This window comes from Camelus dromedarius, chromosome Y, assembly GCF_036321535.1.
Source record: "Camelus dromedarius isolate mCamDro1 chromosome Y, mCamDro1.pat, whole genome shotgun sequence".
Lineage (NCBI taxonomy): Eukaryota > Metazoa > Chordata > Mammalia > Artiodactyla > Camelidae > Camelus > Camelus dromedarius.
The window spans coordinates 19,890,898-19,910,662 of record NC_087473.1 but is presented as its reverse complement, the minus strand read 5'-3'; the positions used below and the strand labels follow the sequence as shown (position 1 = coordinate 19,910,662).

The window sequence follows — 19,765 nt, the reverse complement described above, 5'->3', positions numbered from 1 at the left end:
TATATAAATGAATCACTACACTGTGTAGCAGAAATGAATGCAACATTGTAAGTCTACTGTACTTCAATTTGGGAAGGGTCCCAAGAAACAGCACGCCACTTGTGCAGACCATGAGTTTTTGTGCATCCTCTTGGCCGGACCCAGCACCTGCAGGGTCTAAACAGGTAGTGTGCCGGGGTCCCAGAGACCACAGAACCTTGTTACATTCATGGTTCTGTGTTGATTTATTTATCATCTACTTATTTATTTATTTGGTCCAACTCTTGGGAGGAGGTCCTTTTCAACAGGGATGCTCAGAGTGGTCAGGGAGACCAAAGGACCTACCTCGGTGCCTGCTGAGAGCAGACCTGGGAGCCCCCTGGTTGAAGTTTAGGGAAGATAACCTCCTTCTCTGTACCGATGGTGAAGGGGGCAGCGCCACCATGAAGGCGTGTTCTGTCCGGCTGCCTTGCACTTTGGAAAGTTCCAAGGTCAGCTTCAGTCCTTTGAGGATGTCCCCCTCTGCTTCTGCACGGACACCAATGGTTTGAGTGTCCACATGTGTCTCCTGGGCTTGGCTTTTCTCAGCACCTCCTAGGGGGGTGTGTGTGTGTGTGTGTGTGTGTGTGTGTGACTCGGGACCTATCTAACGGGACTCTCTGAGACCACAGGCAGATGACGTATAAGGTTCCCAATTCCCTGTGATGACAAAGACTGGGGAGGAAATTAAGGAGAAAAAAAAAAAAAAGGAAGAGACTGGGTTGAAATGTCCTTGTCATGCAATTGCCACGCGACCTTTGGGACGACAGGGAGAGCTGTCAGGCAGCACGGCCAGATGCGGGCGCGGCGGGGATCAGCGCAGAGGAGCGCAGGTTGGCAGAGGCCTCGTGTCTGGTGCGGTGGGGTAAGCCGGTCCCCTGGACCCTGGGGTCCTCGCAAGTTCCAAGTCACTAGGGGACCGATTCCTGCTTCTGCTGCTGCTGGCAGCTGGCGCCTCAGGTCGGTGAGAACCTGGGTGGGGGGTGGGGATAAAAGCTGCTGGATAAAGGGCACCGAGGTCAGGAGGGTGACGGGGGACCAGTGACCGGACCGCGCGTAGGCGCTGCGTGTTCGGGCCCGAGTCTGCCGGTGGGCAGCGGGAGCTTGCGGAGCTCCCCGGGGCAAAGCCACGCCTGTGCGGGTTGGAACCTGGTTTGGATTTCCTCCAGAAGCTCTGGTGGGTCTGTTCGGAAGCGACGTGCGGTGTCGCTGGGGACCATGGCATTTTCATTACGCTGCCCCAGAGCTCGAAATGCAAGCTTCTCCCAGGGTGCCCGCGCCCCCGCCTCCCCCGCCAGGTGCGTCCTGGGTGCACTGAAGTTGGCAGGTGTCTGAGAGATGGTCTCAGAGCCTTCATCCCCGCCGACATGGATGGGAAGCTGCCATCTGTAAAAGGGGAAAGAAAACCCAGTCTGATGAAAACCAAAAGAAGAAGGGAAAGTGGTTACAAAACGCAAAAAAGACGGCGTGGTTGCGTTTTAGGGAAATGCTCAGAGTGGACAAGTTCATCAAGACAAGGCACATGGGGGTTCCGAGGGGCTGGGGGAGGGAGTGACTGATTACAATTATACTCCATGTGAATTTTGCCTCAATTTTTTTTTTTTTAAATGGAGGCAGAAAAATAAAATAAAACCAGATCTCCACATTGGAGCGGGTACCAGGAGCTGCCTCGTGGGGTGGGAGTGAGAGTCACACCAGGGACCGGCTGCACAGGACGGGCACCCTGATAAATCCCAGGGGATGGTTACTTCGAGCTGCGCCTGAATTCCCCTGGGGGATTTTCTCAGACTCCTCGTAGCCGTCGGCTACAATGAACCCATTATTTAAATCGGCAACTTCCTTGTGGATTTCTGTGTCCCTTTGTGGTACGTGAGAACTCAGTTTTTTTTTTTTTCTTCAAGTCAAGTTTGCAGAAGTTTCTTATTTTACCCCATCACAATGAGCAAGAAAAAGCCAAGCTGAGCTCAGAGGAAGCTGGATGGGGAACCATCCTGCGGAGTGTCTGTGGACCTGAGAGCGAGCGTACCCGCGGGCGCCAGCTGCACATCCGCCCCCCGGGGGAGGTGCAGCGGGAGACTCTCAGGAGAAAGGTGGACCCAAGACGCTGAAGGGCGGAGGGACAGGTGGTGGAAAATGCAGGTGGTACAACCGGAGAGCGCGAAGACGCCTCAGAATGTGGCCCTCCCCGCCCCGCCCGCTGCCCGTCCCCCTCCTGACTAAGGGCCGCTCAGCTCAGACCACAAGGGCATTGCACAAAGTGCAGATGTGAAAATTAAGGCAGTGGCCCCGAGCGGACAGAGGAGCAGAGCGGACCAGCCCAAGGAAGGACCTCCCCCAGGGCCTCCGGGGGTGCAGGGTGGGGGCCCCCCGCCCCACCCAGCGCAGAGCGTCGGGGACAAGACACGGAGGAAGGCTGGGTGTGGCCATGTCCAGCTTGCAGGTGGAGGAAGTCGCTGCTTCTCCATCCCCTGCGGACATGCGATGCGAACCAGGTGGGGAGGTTGGACTCGGGTCTGGTCTCTGGCTTTTATTTCCTCCCTGGTAGCAAGTGAGGTTCCCTGGGGGGCCCGGGGGGCACTCAGGGAGGTTGGGAAAGGACGCCGGTTCACGGAAACAGCAGGGAATTAAATGAAGGAGGTGCAGGCGACTTCTTGGAAGAGACGGTGTGGGGTGTGAGGAAAGGGTGGCCTGGGGCTCATGGATGCTCAGCAGACTGGGACCGCAGTGACCTGGTCTCTGACAGGGGGTGGCCCAGGTGCTGACGGGCTGGGGGGTTGGAGGTACCAGGACAGCTGGGGTGAAGGGGACGGTCTTTGCCAGGGGAGATGGCTCATGGGAGTTGGGGAGGTCACCTTGAAGATGCCACGTCACCCAGGGCGACCCAGGGAAAGGGCGGAATTCCACAGAGAACGCAGGCCAGCGGTCAGCTGATGGTGGGTCCTGTAGGTGGGCAGGAGGCCTTGGCAGAGGGCGAGGGAGCCCTCTGGGTGGGGCTGGAGCCCAAACGCACTGAAGTGGGACTGCGTGATAGGGAGACACCGTGTCCTCGGGTGGGAGCAGAGCTTCAGCTGAGCCCAGCAGAAGAAGAGTCTCTGAAGACAGGATGGAGATATGAGGATGAAGGGATGGAGGGGCAGTAGTGGTGGGCGTGATGGGCAAGACCTCCAAAACCGAGAAACAGGACAGGATGGGACAGGAAAGAAATGAATGGATGGGTGGGTGGGTTGATGAGTGGATGGGTGGGTGGGTGAGTAGATGGCTGGCTGGCTGGATGGATGGAGGATGGATGGATGGGTAGTTGGATGGATGGATGGATGAAAAGAATCACCACAACCAAAAATGTTTTTGGGGCAATGTTGGGCAGACCCTCAGATGTCACCCTGAACCCAAGGCGACGATCAGGTGTTTCCTGTGTAGTGCGGCTTTATCCCAGTAGAGCATGGTGCTTTTGCAGCACTGTTTTTTTTTTAATGTTAATTGACTTTATTTGTTTAGGGCAGTTTTCAGTTTACAAAAACACTGGGTGGAAAGTACAGGGGATTCCCTGGATCCACTGCCCGTTTGGTACGTCCTGGACAATGGATGGGCCAAGTCTGACACATTATTCTTGACAAAAGCTCATAGCTTGCATTAGGGGTCACTCTTGATGTTGGACATTCTATGAGTTTGGACAAATGAATAATGATGTGTATCCCCCATCACTGTGTCATACAGAGTTTGGGCTTCCCCAAATACATTACCGAGAGAGATCCCTCCATCCCATGGGCTCTGGAGAAAGGATGTGGAAGTCAGGTCTCCCCAAATACACTGCATGGAGGGACCCCCGTCATGGATTCTTGAGATAGGGTATTTGAGACAGGTCTCCCCAAAGGGACCGCACAGAGAGACCCCCGCCCACAGGCATGGTACGTGGTGTCTCATTGCCTTTGACCTGGGAGCTGTTCCCCTCAGGTTACAGACCAGCATGAAGCCAGACAGTGTGAGTGACTCACCCAAAGTGATGCAGAGGGTGACAGGGAACGCTGGATCCGGTCCCCAAGACTCAGGACAGGCTCTCGGTTCTGGGGCCACCTGTGAGGCTGATTTAAGCCTTTAAACCCTCTGTAGGCAACAGTGACCCAGGCTGGCCAGCTCACCGTGCTGACCATCACCCTGGAGGGGGTCCTGTGTCTTTTTCCCTAGACCATCTTCCCAGGGGAGCATCGCAGGTCTCCGTGTCAAGACCCCACGATTTTCTTTCCCTCCAGTGCTTCCACGTCCTGTGGGCAGCCCCACGTGTCTCCTGGTGATCACCATTCTGCTGTCCCTGCTGCTGGACCCCGCATTCCTCCTGACCCAGGGGCACCAGGGTAAGTCCACAAAGGTGCTTGACCTCCTTCTGCAGCCCCCGTCCCCACAACCCTGGCTTCTGGGGATGCATCCTAATGCCTGGATCTGATCTCATTTTATCTCCGTACGTGACGGTCCACCCGCATCACACGTCCTGTCGTGCTCCCCCTTCCTCGTGATGGGAATGCTCTTCCAGCCACTCTGCAGACACAGGGGACGGTGGCCGACCCTTACTATGGCAAGATCTGAATAAATGGCCTTCGCTCCTTCTCCCTTGGTCGGTCTTCATGTATTTCCATGGAGATGGAGAAAGGGCAAGGACATCCAGACAAGAAGGAGGGATGGAAAAGGGAGGAGACAGTGAGGATGTCTCGGGGCTGCCTGGGTGACAGGGGGAGGGGACATCAAGTCCCAACCCCCCTGTGCTCTGACAAGCCTTGGGCTGTGTCCATTGAGGGGCAACGGAACAGTCATTTTCTGAATCCAGTGGCTACATCTTTCAGATCTTCCAAGCGTGGAACCGAACTCCAGTCTAAATGTGAAATTTGACCCCAAGAAAATGCAATTAACTTGGGACTGCAAGGAAAACACTACCAGCGGGCACTGTGTGATGACTCACAAGGAGAAAGGACAGATTAAGAAACAGGTACGATGGGGTGGATGCACTCAGCCGCTGTCCTTTGTCCAACGCTCATCAAGCAGGACAACAGCAGGTATGAATGAAAAACACACGAGCAACATTGGGACGTGTCTGGGAGTCACGGTACCAGGAGCACGAGGGAGGTGCGGGCTCGTGGCCAGTGGGCTGATTCCCTGGGAGACCCCATTCCCTCTTTGGGCATCCCTTTTCCAACTGGCCTGGGGGCTCCTGGCTGCTAGGAACGCCAGCCTTCTGCTTGGTTGGTCCACAGGGCAGACTTAACCCTGATCAGCTCTCCCTGTTGAATGAATACAAAGTAAGCAGATTGAATTGGATACAATACAAACATGACACCCCTGAGAGAATGGTGAGCACGAGATAGGATAAGAAAACTCAATCCCATAAAAGAGACCGTGAGGCTCCGTAAAGTTTAAAGTGACGAGGGCTCTCGCTACTCACGTTGTGGTCCATCCGCATCCCTTGGGAGCTTGTGAGAAGTGCAGAGTCCCAGGCCCCACCTGGGACTCACAGAACCAGCATCTGCATTTTCACAAGATCCCCGGTGACTGACGGCACATTAAAAGGTGCGCGCTATTCTGAACCTCTGAATGCTGCTAGTTGACCTCTTCCAAAAGAAGGTCCCTGGGGGAGATTTCACAGAAGGAGGTGGATGGCACCATGGGGTGGATGCAGGAGTAAACATCATGATGAAAGGAAAGAAGGCTGTTTCCTAACCCGCTGGCTGGTTGCATCTTTTCAGATGAAACGATGTCAGTGCACCTTTCAAGACAATTCTCTCCATGGGGGAGTCACGCTCACGGTTGAAGTATATGTCAACCAAAGACCAATTTCAGAAACACTGGTCTACACTAATCCAGGTAGGGAAACCGTGCCCATAATCTTTGTGCACCCCACTAACATCAGAATAGACCTCCCCTCTTTCTTCAGCTTTATGGAGACATAACTGGCACATAGGAATTGTGTATAGTTAAGGTGTCCATTTGATGTTTTAATACACGTAGACCTTGTGAAAAGATCACCACAGTCACGCTATTAACATATCCGTCCTGTCACGTAGTTCGTTCGTATGTCGTGAGAACACTTGAGATCTACTTCCACTGAATTTTGAGTGAACAATACAGAATCGTTAACTACAGTCACTATGCTATGAATTAGATCCCTAGAAATTATTCATCTTATAACTGGAAGTTTGTACCATTTGATCAATATCTCCCCATTTCTCCCACTGTCCCTTGCCCCTGGTAAGCCCCATTCTGCTCTCTGTTTCTATGAGTTTTCTTTAGATTCTGTACGTAGTGCTATTTAACGGTACTATGTCTTTTATTTAGCATAATACCTTCCAGGTCCATCCATGTTGTTGCAAATGGTGGATCATCCTTCCTTTTACAGGTGCATAATATTCCTCTGTGTCTGTGTCTGTGTGTGTGTCTGTCTGTGTGTGTGTCTGTCTGTTTGTGCGTGTGTTTGTGACATCTTCTTTATCCGTTCACCCATGCATGGACACTTGATTTGTTTCCATATCTTGGCTACTGTGAATAACGCTGCAATGAACGTGAGGATACAGCTATCTCTTCGAGATCCAGGTTTTAATTCCTTTGGATGTACACTCAGAAAAGGCATTGCTGGATCCTCTGGTAACTCTATGTTTTATTTATTTTTTTTTTTTGAGGAACCTCCATACTGTTTTCCACAGTGGCTGCACCCATTGACCATCCCACCAACAGTGCACAGTGGTTCCCTTTTTCTCCACGTCCTCACCAACACTTATTATTTCTTGTCTTTTTGATGATGGCCATTCTGACAGGTGTGAGGTCCTATCTCGTGGTGGCTTTGATTTGCGTTTCCCTGATGATGAGTGATGCTGAGCATCTTTTTTGTGTACCTGTTCACCATCTGTATGTCCTTTTTGGGAAAAAAAAATGCCTCTTCGAGTCTTTTGCCTGTTTTTTTAATCATATTATTTGTTTTTTTAAAAATGTGTTTTCTGCCATTGAGTTGTTTGAATTCCTTATATATTTTGGATCTTAATTCCTTATCAGATAATACGGTTTGCAAATATTTTCTCCCACTCCATAGGTTGAGTTTTCACTCTTGATTGTTTCATTTGCTGTGTTTTTAGTTTGCTCCAAGCCTAGTTTCCTATTTTTGTTTTTGATGTTAAATCCAAAAAAAAAAAAAAAAATCATTGCCAGGAGCAATGTCAAGAAGCATTTTCCTTATGTTTTCCTCTAGGAGTTTTACAGTTTCAGGTCTTCTGTTTAAGTCTTCAATCCATTTTGACTCGATTTCTGTATATGGTGTGAGATACGGCTCCAATTTCATGCTTCCGCGTGTGGATATATAGTTTTCTTATTATCCTTTAGTGAAGAGACTCATCCTGTCTCTCTTGTGTGCTCTTGGCAGGCTTTTCAAAGATCAGTAGACTGTGAGTGTGTGAATTTACTTCTGGGCTGTCTAATAGGTTTCATTCATCGATATGTCTATTTTTACGCCAGCATAGTACAGTTTTAGTTCCTGTAGCTTTGTCATATATCCTGGGATCAGGACACGGGATGTTCCTAGCTTTGTTCTTCTTACAGAAGATTTCTTTGCCCATTTGGAGTCTTGTGGTTCCATATGAATTTCAGGATTTTTTTTTCTATTTCCTTACAGGACATCATTGAGATTTTGATAGGCATTGCCTTGATATATAGGTCACTTTGGTGAGTGTGGACATTTTAACATTATTGATTCTTTCAATCCATTAACACAAGGTGTCTTTCCATTTTCCATTTATCTATGTCTTTTTTCATTTCCTGCATCCATGGTTTACACTATTCAAAGCACAAGCCTTTCACCTCCTTGGTTAAGTACATGCCTAAGTCCTTTATTCTTTTCATGGCTGTTGTAAAGTAGATTGTTTTCTTAACTTCCTTTTCGGACAGGTCATTGTTACTGTATGGAAATGCCCCTGATTTTTCTATGGTGATTTTGTATCCTGCAACTTCACTAGATATATTAGTCTTAATTTTTTTTTTTTTTTTTGGTTTAGTCTTTAGGATTTTCTATGTATATGATCCTATCATCTGCAAGCAGATGATCTGACTGCTTCCTTTCTGACTTTGATGACTTTATTTCTTTTTCCTGTCTAATTGCTCAGGCTAGGATTCCTAGCACTATGTTGAATGAGTGGTGAGATTGGGCATCCTTGTCTTGCACAGGATCTTAGAGAAAAAGCTTTCAGTTTTTCATTGTTGAGGATCAGCTCAGATGTGGGCTTTTCATGTTTGACCTTTATTGTGCTGACGTTAGTGGAAGGTTTTCTTTATCATGAGTGAATGTTACATTTTGTCAAACACTCTTTCTGCATCTACTGAGAAAATGATGTGGTTTTTCCTTTTTGACTCTGTCAATGCAGTGTCTCACATTAATTGATTTGCATATGTTGAGTCATTCTTACGTCTGAGGGCTAAGTTCTACTTGGTGATGTACTGGAATCCTTTTAACATGCTGTTAGATATGGTCTGTTAGCTTTTTGTTGGGGATTTTTACATCTATGTTTATTAGAGATATTGGCCTGTAATTTTCTTTCCTTGTGTTTCTGGTTATTTTTTTTTTTTCTGGCTTTGGTATCAGGGTGATGCTGTCCTCATAAAGTGATTTTAAAAGGGTTCCCTTTTCTCCTGTTTTTGAGAAGAGTTTGAGAAGGATTAGTAATGATTCTTTGAATGCTGGGTAGACATGCAAACCATGAAGCCATCTGGCCCATCCCCCTTTAAAGCTCATGTACAAATGATTTCGTTTCTGCCTCTTCCCAGGCAAGGAGGGCACAGCTGCCCAAAACTTCTCCTGTCTTGTCTACAACGCGGATTTCATGAACTGCACCTGGGCAAAGGGCCACGCCGCCCCCGATGACGTCCAGTATTTTTTGTATATACGAAACTCGACGTAAGTGTTGGCCATATGTAGACAACCCTGAGAAATACAGCAAAGAAAGAAAAACGCCCTGATTGTTCTCTGAACGCTTTGGAATCTTACAGGAGAAAAGGTGAAAGAGAATGTCCTCATTACCTAACAGACGCGGGAACAAACGTGGGATGCCATCTCCAAGACCTGTCGGGATTAACGTCGTACAACTACTTCCTCGTCAACGGTACCAGCCGAGAGACAGGAATCCAGTTCTTTGACTCGATCCTGTTGTTAAAGGAAATAGGTGAGAACAATCACCTGTAACTTAACGACAGCTTAGTAGGTCCGACAGAGTTTGCGTTGAAATCTACCTAAGTCCCCTGGAGATGCTGTGACAAGACGGCCACAAACGGGGAGGCTGCACACAATGGAAACGTACTGTGTCACAGTTATGGAGGCCAAAAATCCAAAAGCAAGGCGTTGGCAGGGTGTGTCTGAAAGAACATCTGTCCCCATGCCTTCCTCCTAGCTGCTGGTGATGGCCAGGAATCCTTGGCTTATAGACACATCTCCCCAGCCTCTGTCTGTGTCTTCACATGTCCGTCTTCCCTGTGTGTCTCAAGCCTCCCTTCTCCTTCCTCTTATAGGGACACTAGACATTGGATTTAGGGCCCATCCCCACCCAGAATGACCTCCTCTCAAGATCCTTCATTACATCTGATCTTATTTCCAAATAGAGTCCCATCATGAGGTCCCAGGTGGACATGAATTTGGGAGGAACACCCAACAAACTAGTACAAGCGTAATTATAGGATCTGCTTACTCTAGGGCTTGCCAAGTTTACGGATGCTTTCTTTCCATTTGTTCGTTTCTCTTAATCTTGTGGGAAAATATGGCCATTCCCCCAAAACAGAGGCCAACTAAAAGGCACTCCCCCATCCTTTCACTCTGAATCAAACGCAGTGACAGGATACACCTGCACTGCTAGCGGGCCTCCTCCACCCCTGAGGAAGCGAGGGCCCTTCCGATGCCCCCACGGTCCCCGGTCCTGGTCCTGGCTCAGCCTGGACATGCACGAGTTTTGCCTGCAGCCAACAGCAAAGTTCCTACAGCACAAAAGGGTGGCCATTCAGACCACGAGGTGGGGAATGCTGGCCCATTCGTGGGCCTCCCCCACGTGGTAGCAGACACAGATTTCTCTTGCCTTTTTAGGGGACTCCGTCAAATGAGTCCCTAAATGTGAGAGACTGTTACCCTAGAAGAAGAGGTGCGTAAGCTCAGTGTCCCTTCCCCATGGCCTGCTCTACGCGTTTCTTCCATCTGGCTGTTCCTGAGTTATATCCTCTTGTAATAAGTCACTGATCTCGTAAACAAAATGTTTCCTGCGTTCTGTGAGCAACTCTTGTTTAGAAAATTAACTGGACCCAAGGAGGAGGTCAGGGGAGCCTTTGATCTACAGCTGGTGGGTCGGAAGCACAGGGGATGGCCTGGATGCGGGATCGGCGTCTGAAGCAGGGGCTGTCTTGTGGGACTGTGGAATCTGACGCTGTCTCCAGGTAGATTGTGGCAGAATCGAGTTGAGCTGTGTCCGAGAATTGCTCGGTGGGGTCGGGGGTACGAAGCCTTACCACATCAGAACTGGGTGGGGAAGCCCAAATTCAGATCACAGCGACCAGCCAGAGACGTCCTGTCTCTTGCTTTGTTCTGAGCTGGGAAAACCCAGCGTGCGTTTCCTGGCCATAACACGCCGCGCCTGGAAAGCTGAAGGTGATCAGATGTACTCGTTGGACGTGGAGTCCACGAGATGCACAGGCACAAGAGAAAGGGCACACGGCCGAGTTGCCCGAACGTACCTTCTACAGGTTCCAATAACAGAATCGAGTCATCGGCTTTTATACTGGGACGGACACCAGTCAAAGTGGAATCAGACACAGGGCTCCCAACCTGCTGGTGGCCCGCGGCCATGGCGGTGGGGTCACTGTTCGGGTATCCAATCGCTGTTGAAGGACGCTGGAGTCCCTTGGTCTTTTCAGAGATGCATCAACTCCAGCAGGAGGCAACCATGACTTTATTAGCTCCAGGAGGACCCAGTTCCTCCAAGCCCCCATCTTTCCCTCCTTCCTTCATTTTCGGGGTCTGTGTGATCCCCAAACCTGCTGCACCAACAGGTGTTTATTCGATCGAACCTAGGCAGATGCCAGCTCCTGTCTCCCCTTAGAATCTGGACACCTCCCAGATAGTCTGACCTCCTCCGCCCATCCTGGACCACTAGTAATTCACTTTTTTTTTTTTAACCAGCTCCTTCTCTTCTCTCCAGAGCTCTGCTCCAGGCTGGCCTCTTGAAGACAGTCCCATATGCCAACCTACTATGCCTTCTCTTGCAAAACCAACCCCGTGTTTCTACCTGCAGGCTCACTGATCCCAGGGCATGTTCCAGGCCTGTTAAAGCTACAGACGTCTCAAAGCAGCCTCTCTCCTGCCCTTCCAAACCCATCACCGCCTCCCTCCCAGGGTCTCCGTGAACGCTAAATTCCTCCCTTCTGCACATGGTGGTCTGATGGCCATCTTCCCCAAAGACAACACTCAGACCCACCCCTGCCTCCTGGTGACTTCGGGGAGCTACCGTCACGGTCAGGATGGCAGACCGGGGTCCCCCTCTGTGGCCCAGGGGAAGCACTCCAGATCAGAGGTGTATGCCGGCTTCTCATTACAGAGAGATACAGTCCACCCCACAATATCACTGTAAACTGCAACGAGTCACACTGCCTCGTCCGGTGGGAAAAGCCCAGGACCCGGAAAAACTGGTCCAACAGGGAGTTCCAGTACCAGCTGGACATATGGAGACAGGTGAGTGGACTCTGCTCTGAGCAGAGCACCGAGCCTCAGGAGGCATGGCGGCAGCCCCCGTGGCCACCGCGAAGCCCTGGGGCAGGAGAGGTGGGCTCAGAGTGGGGGAACAGCTGGGAAAATTCAGGGTCTGCCCTGTGTCCAACCGGAGCCAGTGTAGACAGGGAGGAACCTCTGCTCCAAGCCCACCTGGGCCCAGTGTAGACAGGGAGGGGCCTCTGCTCCAAGCCCACCTGGATCCCTATTAGGATTCATCCGCAGCTGAAGTTCAGAAGCAGCATGATCAGAAGGCACCCTCCCTCCTGTGTGCACACTCCCTCCCTCCACGTGGGGTCCCCTCCAGGGGACAGGTGAACAGACAGAGATAACGCTTGGCTGCGCCATGACTGTTCTGGGTTTCCCTGACTCCACTAAAGGGGAGATCGGGTGAGACCTGCAAAAAGCCTACAAAATGGAGAGAAGTCAACACTGCATCTCTTTTTTCCAACATCTTTTTTTTCTTTTAATTTTTTAATGGAGGGACTGGGGATTGAACCCTGGACCTCATGCATTGCTAAGCATGCGCTCTACCCCTGAGCTACACCCTCCCTCCTAAACATTCTATCCTGTTTGTTTTTTTTTTCCTAGAGTAATTCTGGACACAGTGAAAATCAACTGGTGAGTTACGACTCTGATCCAAAAGATCACCCTTGTGGCTTAACGGTCCAGTGTTTGTCAGTGGACACAGGCCAGCTGAAAACTTGGCCCAGCAGTGGCCAGGATGGGGCTGGGCTGAAAAGCAGAGGATGGAGGTTCCTGACAGCAGTGTCCAGCCAGTGATTAGGGGCAGTTCCAGTAGCCTCGCAGGCTGGGGTCTCCCTCTCTTTTCCATGGCAGTGAAGAAAGATTCCTTGGAAAAACTGAAACAGGCAAAAAAAAAGAAAGAAAGAAAGAAAAGAAAGAAAAGAAAATATTCCTTGCAGTGTTTAGGACATGATTGCTTCCTTCAAAACCCCTCTGAAGGCAGAGAATCAAAGAACTTTTTGTTAATCTTTTCTAAGTTCCACTGCCACTGTGGACTCAGTATCTTCTTCTGTCCCAGTGAGGAGGTGAACGTTCACGCCCAGGTGGGGAGGGCGTGCCCTGGAATCTTTGATCTATTTCAGTTAACCGACTTTCAAGACATCCTCGCTCCTTTTCTCAACACCAGCACCAACTCGCTCTCACTTTCCGTTTCCCCTAAAGATCGTGGTGTCTGGCGACTCAGAAAATCGATACAACTTTCCGAGCCCAGAGCCCAGAGGCACACAGATGGTGAAGATTCGAACGGCAGATGCCCGGAGAGCCCACTGGGGCGACTGGAGCCAGCCCGTTCAGTTCGGTACGTGTCCCCAGGGCACCCCTGGAGAGGTCGGGCATCCTGAATTCATCTCCGCGCCGTCGTTCCAGGAGGAGGGTCCTGTCCACAAGCCTCTGCCTGCGCCTTTGTCCCCCTGGTTCCAGCAACAGCTAATGAGAGGGGCCCCTTAATCATCACGGAAAGCCTCCCTAAGCCCCCGCCCGACCAGGGAACGTCCATCCATCCTGGTCGCCTCCGGGAGCCATGGCTCCGCAACCCTGGTCAGGATACAGCTTACGTCCAAACTGGGTCTGTTTCCTCCTAACCCAAGGGGGCTGTTCCAGGACCTGAATTAGCGACAATTTTAACAACTTCCTCCTAATTTCTATTTATTGGCAAGAATTTAAAGGTCTGCACCTAAAGCCATCCTGGTGGTTAGGAATCCAACTTCCCTCACCTCGCAGCTCGCAAACAAGGGCAGCATTTTAACACGTGGTGTACACATACAGCTGTTTGTTTGGGTCCCCCCCGAAACTGGTCCGAGATCAATGCATTTTATCCCTGCCGCTGTAGAATTGGTAAGAAACACGTATTCAGCAATATTTTATAAGCTGAAAGCGGTGGGTGAGTACAATACGGAATCGATTTGCAGTCTTGGATTTGGCAGTGGATTCGGCAGTGGATTCGTAGCTATGACAGCAAAACCAGGAATGATAGAAGCAGGGAAAAAAAAAAAAAGAAGGGTAAATCGGACTTCACTAAAAAAAAAAACTCTGCTCAGGGCAGAGTTCATGCTTAGAATGAAGGACGTCCTGGGTTCAGTCCCCAGCACTGCCATTAAAAACCAGTAAGTAAATAAAGCGAATTACGGCCCCCAAAATAAACAAGCAAACAATTTTAAAAGGAATTAAGAATAAAAAGTCTTGTGCAGCAAAGGACACTTTCAAAACAGTGTTTTGGGTCTGCGGGCTCCGGGGGTCAGTGGGTCACGAACGTGTTTCTGGGGAAGTTCCAGGCTGGGGTCCCTTCTCCGCGGTTCCCTCCTGCGCCTGCACGGTTGCTCCCCCGGGAGCAGGTAGGAAACGAGCTCGCGGGCCAAGGGACAACCGAGCGCTCGGCCCCGGGGGCACCTGGCTCGTCCCCACCTCGCTCTCTCCCCTCCAGGCTCTGAAGAGCCGGAATCCAGCCTGGTGCTCGTGTACGTGCTGGTGGTCCTGGGGACCCTCGCGGGCGGCCTGGCCTGCGGCTGCCTTTTCAAAAGGTAACCCCGGCCGTCCACGGGGGGCGTCTCTGCTCAGCGGGCGGGGGACGGTGCTTCCTCCAGAGCCAGCCCGTTCGTCTCACAAAGAACCGGCTGAAACCCCAAGTGGTCCAACCACGGTCGGGTGTGTGGGTTTTCTGGGTGTCTGGGAAACGGGGAGGACGTCGGAGAGATGGAGAACCAGCAGCGAGGGGCTCCGAGGCCGCTCACAAAGCCCGCGGACGCTGCACCGTCCGAGCTGGTCCAGCTGGTGACCAGCGAGGCTCCCACCCCGCCCCCAAAGGGACGCACGTCCCCCGATATTTCCGCAGCGGCCGGGCCTGGCACACCCGTCCAGCCCCCACGCCTGCCAGACACCGGACGGCTCGGCTCCGCTGTGCTCACATCCCTGCCTTCAGCCTCTCGGACCCACTGGGCCTCCCGGAATGTCCCCCCTTCTCCCCCCCCCCAGCTTTCCTCTCCCCCAGGCGAGTCATCCCGGCCCTGGGCTGGCAGCCAGCCCCGCCACAGGCACCTGCGCAGGCGTCTCCCGCGGCTTTTCCAGCGTGCGGCCCCTCCAAGCGGCCCGCGACCGGACACGGCCCCCACTCCCATCCCTGCACCCAAGGGACGGAGGGAAGGTTCTAGAAAGACCATCCTGGGCATCACTAGGTAGACTCATGGTGTCCCCTGTTTTCTCCCATGACCCAAGATCAGAGTCGGTCCTTCTGTGATTCCTAAACGAAGTTGTTCCGAAGAAATGAGCCCAGACGGTGTGTTTGCACGGAGCAGGACGGCGCGTCCCCTTCGGGTGCAAAAGGGGCTTGGCCATCTCGGTCTTTTTTCTTGACCCGTTCCTTGTCTCACCAGGTTCCTGGGGTCGCACAGTTTATTCCCGCCAATTCCAAGGATCAGAGACAAACTGAAAGATGACCATCAGATTGACCACCAGGTACGTACGGGGTTGGGATGGAGACGGAGGTGGGAACAGCGACCCGGTAATCTCGTCCGTGTTCACACAAAGGGGACCACAGGATGTGGCTGGAGTGTCCCGTGTCCTGCTCACCGGCCGGTTCCCCGGGACCTCCAGGGTCCCGCCCACCTCACAAGGCCAGGACGAGCCACGTCCCCCCACCGCCTCCAACTCCGTGCTGTCCCACCTTCTGCCGACCCATCGCTCAGATGTCCGTCTCCCAGGCTGTCCTGTGCCCGCCGGCTACACGCTCCTACTCGGAACCCCGCGCGGATCTCCGTCTTAAACCCCCACGGCTGCCGCTCCCGGGGCCCCTGAGGACCTGACCCCCCCACCCTTCTCCCCGTCAGATACTCTCCGAGAAGTTCACCTGTGATGCAGAAATGGGTGACAAGGAAGAGATCTTAACCGTGACGGAGGTCGCAGAAGCCCCAGCGAGCCCGTGAACTTCACTGAGGCTTCCGCTCCCGGGACTTCCTGGAAATTGTTGGTTTTTTAAAACTTTTTCTAATTAAAAATATATTTTGTTTAATATTTTTAATGTTGGTTTTCTTCAACTGTTTTGAGCCTTTTTTTATACCTTTTTTCTTTGTTTTGCTCTAAAAAATAATAGGTATGTTTTGCAAGCCCGAGGAGGGGTGGTGGGAGCCCTGATTTGTAGCCAGTGGGCCAGCAGTCTGAGCAGCCTGGGACTCCCGACGGGGGTCTGAAGGCAGTGGGGTCTGGGGAATTGCAGAGCCGGTTGTTGGACTTGGAAAATTGCCCAGAAGGCCTCTCACACCCACGTGCAAAAGCATCAAACTGGACACAGAGCGGCTGGGCGTCTTGCTGCGTGGAAGTTAACACGTCGAGATGAATGAGTTCTTTCCCGGGCCGCCCGTGGGCACTCGGGACCCGTATCCCTCCGTGGCCACAGTGCTGACCGGCCCCTGAATCCCGTTCCACCCTCCCCCGCATCCCGTTCCACCCTCCCCCGGCCCCGCTCCGGGCGGTGACGCCCGCTGGACAGCCCCGTGGGGCGCCCAGGCTGCAGGGACCCGTCCCGCCAACCCGCCTCTGCCGGCCGAGAGGCTCGGGCTGACATCGTGGGCTGCGCCGTGGCGGCCTTGGGCTCCCGCAGGGAATCAGTGACGGCAGGAACAGTTTCGGGGACTGGCCGACCGCCGCGTTGCCCCACAGGGTGTGCAATGCAGGCCCAGGGGGACCAGCCATCTCCCCGTGTCCTCTCCCGTGGATGGACCCCTCTCAGGGCAACTTTGCAGCTGGTGTCAGTCCCGTCCCTAAACAGGCAGAGGATGCATTCGGTCAGCAGACACTTACTGGACACCAGTTTGTGCACCCACCGGGCTCTGTTTTATGCTCGGACGGTGCCTCGGGGACACTGGGTTGGGGGGCAGAGAAAAACTCCCCACCCCGATGGAGCTGCCTTCCCAGGGAGGAAGCCGACCGCCGGTCGGAGGAGGAAGTGGGCGGCGTGTGGGTGACGCGCTCCGAGGGCGGGAGAGGAGACGGGGCACGTGCGATTCTGGAGAAGCCGTTTGAAAAAGGTCCTGGAAAACACTGCATCTGAGGAGAGCCGTGGGGGCCGGGGGGCTGGGCCGTGGGCTGCTGGGAACTCGAAGCGAGTCCCAGCGATGACCACACTTCAGCGTGAAGCCTGTCCGCGTGGCTCCGGGAGAGGAAGGGCTTCAGCACAACCACACGCCTGTCCTTCTCACGCAAGGGTCAGCCATCACCCCTAATTCCTTGTCACCTTCGTGCAAATTCCTCAGGGCTGTGTCTTGATCGACTTCCCGAGGCATCTTTTTACAGCTAGTCAGTTTGCACCAGGACCCAGGGGTCCACGTGTGGCACATGGACGTGTTTGGTTCGTGCACTGCAAACCTCTTTGATCTGTACGTTTTCACTCCCTGCCCTGGAAGTTCTATTCTCTTGCCGTCTGTGTGAGGAAGCAGCCAGGTTTGGGCTGATGGCTTGAGCCGTGTGCAGCCATGGGAACAGTCACTCGCGGAAGGAGCTGACTTCCCTAGAGGTGGGTGCTCAGGTTATTTCTAATCTGAGTCTCCCGAGGGTAATGCCCCACGTTCCCTGAGCACTTACGTGTCCGGGAGCACGCGGGGGTCTGCACACCTGTCGGTGAGCTTATGTCCTGCTGTGGGGCATCTCCTGCCTCTGCCTCTTCCAGACTTTGCACGTCTCTTCCCTGGGAGCAGCAGGACCCCGTGATGCTCAGAGCAGTTCGCCACTTTCGAAGGCTCAGCGCAGCCTTGCTGGGAAGCCATCAACCTAGGGGAAGAGCCATGCCTTAGGGAGGTCCCCTACCTCCGTGTCCATGGAACAGTGTCCTGGGAACCATCTGGGGGTGTCCCAGAGGAGCCCAAGAGCCAGCCGAGAAGCTGAAAGGAAAAGACCCTTGTGAGCTACTTTTTTTTTTCATTTTTCAATTTTATTAGGTAGAATTGTTACGATTTGACTGCACACATACACTATATTGCATGCAAATACATATACACAGTATACTGCACATATGTTTTTAAGTGTACATACAGGTACCATTCATTGTTTCTAAGAATGTTTAGAGAACTGAAAGCTACTTTGAAACTATAGCAGTCAGGGTTCTCCAACAGGGTGGAGATTTTTATTAGATAGATACATTGATGAAGGACAGACAAATGACTGATACAGAGATAGTGAGGTAGATAGAGTCAGATATGACAGAAAGATAGCTGATAGATAGATAGATAGATAGATAGATAGATAGATAGATAGATAGATAGATAGATAGTTGTATGGATGGATGGATGGAAGGTTGGATGGATGGATGGATGGATGGATAGATAATAGATGATTGATAGATCATTAGGTACAGGTTTGAGAGACAGGCTACAGATTAGAAACAGGTGTGGAGACATATGGACTTACAGAAGGTGAGATACAGAGATATTCAAATAAATATATATATATAGAGAGAGAGACTTACTTACACAGTTGGCTCCCTGTATGCATAGATGCAGAAGCCACAAATATGGACGGCCAGCTGTATACATATGGAGAGTTGTCTGTGGGTGTGTATCTATACACAGAAAGAGATACATATGTGCATATGTATGTGGAGATATCTATTTGGAGAAATATATATACATGGTGACAGGTATAAATATGGAGAGAGATTTATTTCAGGGAATTGGCTCCTGCAGTTGTAGGGCTGGTGAGTCTGAAGTCTGTAGGGCTGGCGGGCAGGCTGCAGTCTCAGCCGGGAGCGGACACTGCCCCCTGGAGGCAGAGTTCCTCCTTCTCTGGGAAACCTGAGCATTTGCTCTTAAGGCCTTCGCCTGATTGGACGAGGCCCACCACACACAGCGTGTCTTCTCTTTACTTCAGGTTAGTTGGTTGTGGACTTGAGTCACACCTACAAAATACCTTCCTAGCCACGCCCCTCCCCACGGGTAAGCGTTTGAATAACGGAGACTCACCTGGGTGTATGGACATAGGTACTGATACCCTGAGACGTGTCCTCCCATGGGGCCGTCCCTGCAGCCTCCAGTGGGTGCCTGCGCTCTTCCTCGGGATACCTCCCAGGTGGATGGACATCTGCCCCCAGCGACTGTGCCCCTGGCATCTGTCCGTCCCCTCAGGCTGTTCTCTGATGACACAGCTCTGTTTGGCGGGGGAATTGGGGGGGGGCTCTTATCATAGCTCATTTGTTCTGCATTTCCTGCTGACGAAACTTCAGGGAACCAAATTGTATGTCCAGGGCCTGAAGTGACCTCTCAGCTCCTGAGCTCTACTTTAGAGGCATGAAGTTCCCCTAAATTGGCCCTCCAGAAGGAAAAAAAAAAAAGTCTTGATTTGTAGAACTGTGGATTCCCGTGGTGTAAATATTCTCAGCGCCACTGACATGCAGCTACCAAAGGTTTGACACAATACCCCCCACCAAAATGTTCTGGCTGGTCACAGTGGCCCCCAGAGTCAGTCCACAGTGGCCGCAGGTCACCCCTGCATCCCCAGTTCACTAAGCACTCCTGTCATTCCCATCCATCTGTCCATTCGCAAAATGTGACCCAGGAAACCTACCTCCCCATCACCTCCTACAACTCCTGGGGCCTCTAATCCCACCCCTTTCCTTCAGGTCAAGACGTCGTTAGAAAGCAAAAGCCACCCAGAAGCCTGAGGGACCAAGCTGCCCTCCCCAGTGACCACATGTCTGCCCATTGGAGGCTGAGAGAGTGCAGGAGGGGATACCCACGGGGTGGGGGCGTAACTGGAAGCACCAGAAGCACATAGAGGGGCGAGAGGGAGAAAGGAACTCGGCAGTACCAACAGCACATTCCTTCCACTTTGACCTTTTGTCCAGATGGCGGGGGGAAAATTCTGTGAACGGAAAAAAAAAAAAAAATTCTGGTAACAGCTACCCAACAGCAAACAGCGGGTGCAGGACCAAGCAGATGAGACAGTGAAATAGAGATATTTTATTTTTAGGGTTGGCACTTT

General features: G+C 52.0%; 1 protein-coding gene across 11 annotated transcripts; it reads left to right on the top strand.

Annotated features, from left to right (window-relative positions):
• The first annotated feature begins 726 nt into the window (after nucleotides 1–726).
• Nucleotides 727–15,815, top strand: LOC135320395 (granulocyte-macrophage colony-stimulating factor receptor subunit alpha-like). 11 transcript variants are annotated; one of them, XM_064483491.1, is made up of 12 exons: nucleotides 727–883; nucleotides 4,266–4,367; nucleotides 4,851–4,993; nucleotides 5,748–5,865; nucleotides 8,806–8,935; nucleotides 9,028–9,200; nucleotides 11,610–11,743; nucleotides 12,371–12,400; nucleotides 12,968–13,103; nucleotides 14,226–14,322; nucleotides 15,172–15,253; nucleotides 15,625–15,815. In XM_064483491.1, exons 1-12 carry the CDS (start codon nucleotides 757–759, stop codon nucleotides 15,718–15,720), a joined length of 1,368 nt encoding a protein of 455 aa, XP_064339561.1. In that variant the 5' UTR covers nucleotides 727–756; the 3' UTR covers nucleotides 15,721–15,815. The 11 variants fall into 11 exon arrangements, with proteins under 11 accessions (XP_064339561.1, XP_064339560.1, XP_064339557.1 ...); XM_064483490.1 differs by having other exon boundaries at nucleotides 15,499–15,631; XM_064483487.1 differs by lacking the exon at nucleotides 15,625–15,815 and adding an exon at nucleotides 15,392–15,611.
• The last annotated feature ends 3,950 nt before the right edge of the window (nucleotides 15,816–19,765 follow it).

What these genes read in the sequence shown, in the direction of transcription:
- LOC135320395 (XM_064483487.1), top strand. Translation starts at nt 757, where the DNA reads ATGCAATTGCCACGCGACCTTTGGGACGACAGGGAGAGCTGTCAGGCA. An exon ending in CCTGACCCAGGGGCACCAGG is followed by an intron (nt 4,368 to 4,850) that starts GTAAGTCCACAA and finishes TACATCTTTCAG; the next exon opens with ATCTTCCAAGCGTGGAACCG. An exon ending in TGCGGCTGCCTTTTCAAAAG is followed by an intron (nt 14,323 to 15,171) that starts GTAACCCCGGCC and finishes TTGTCTCACCAG; the next exon opens with GTTCCTGGGGTCGCACAGTT.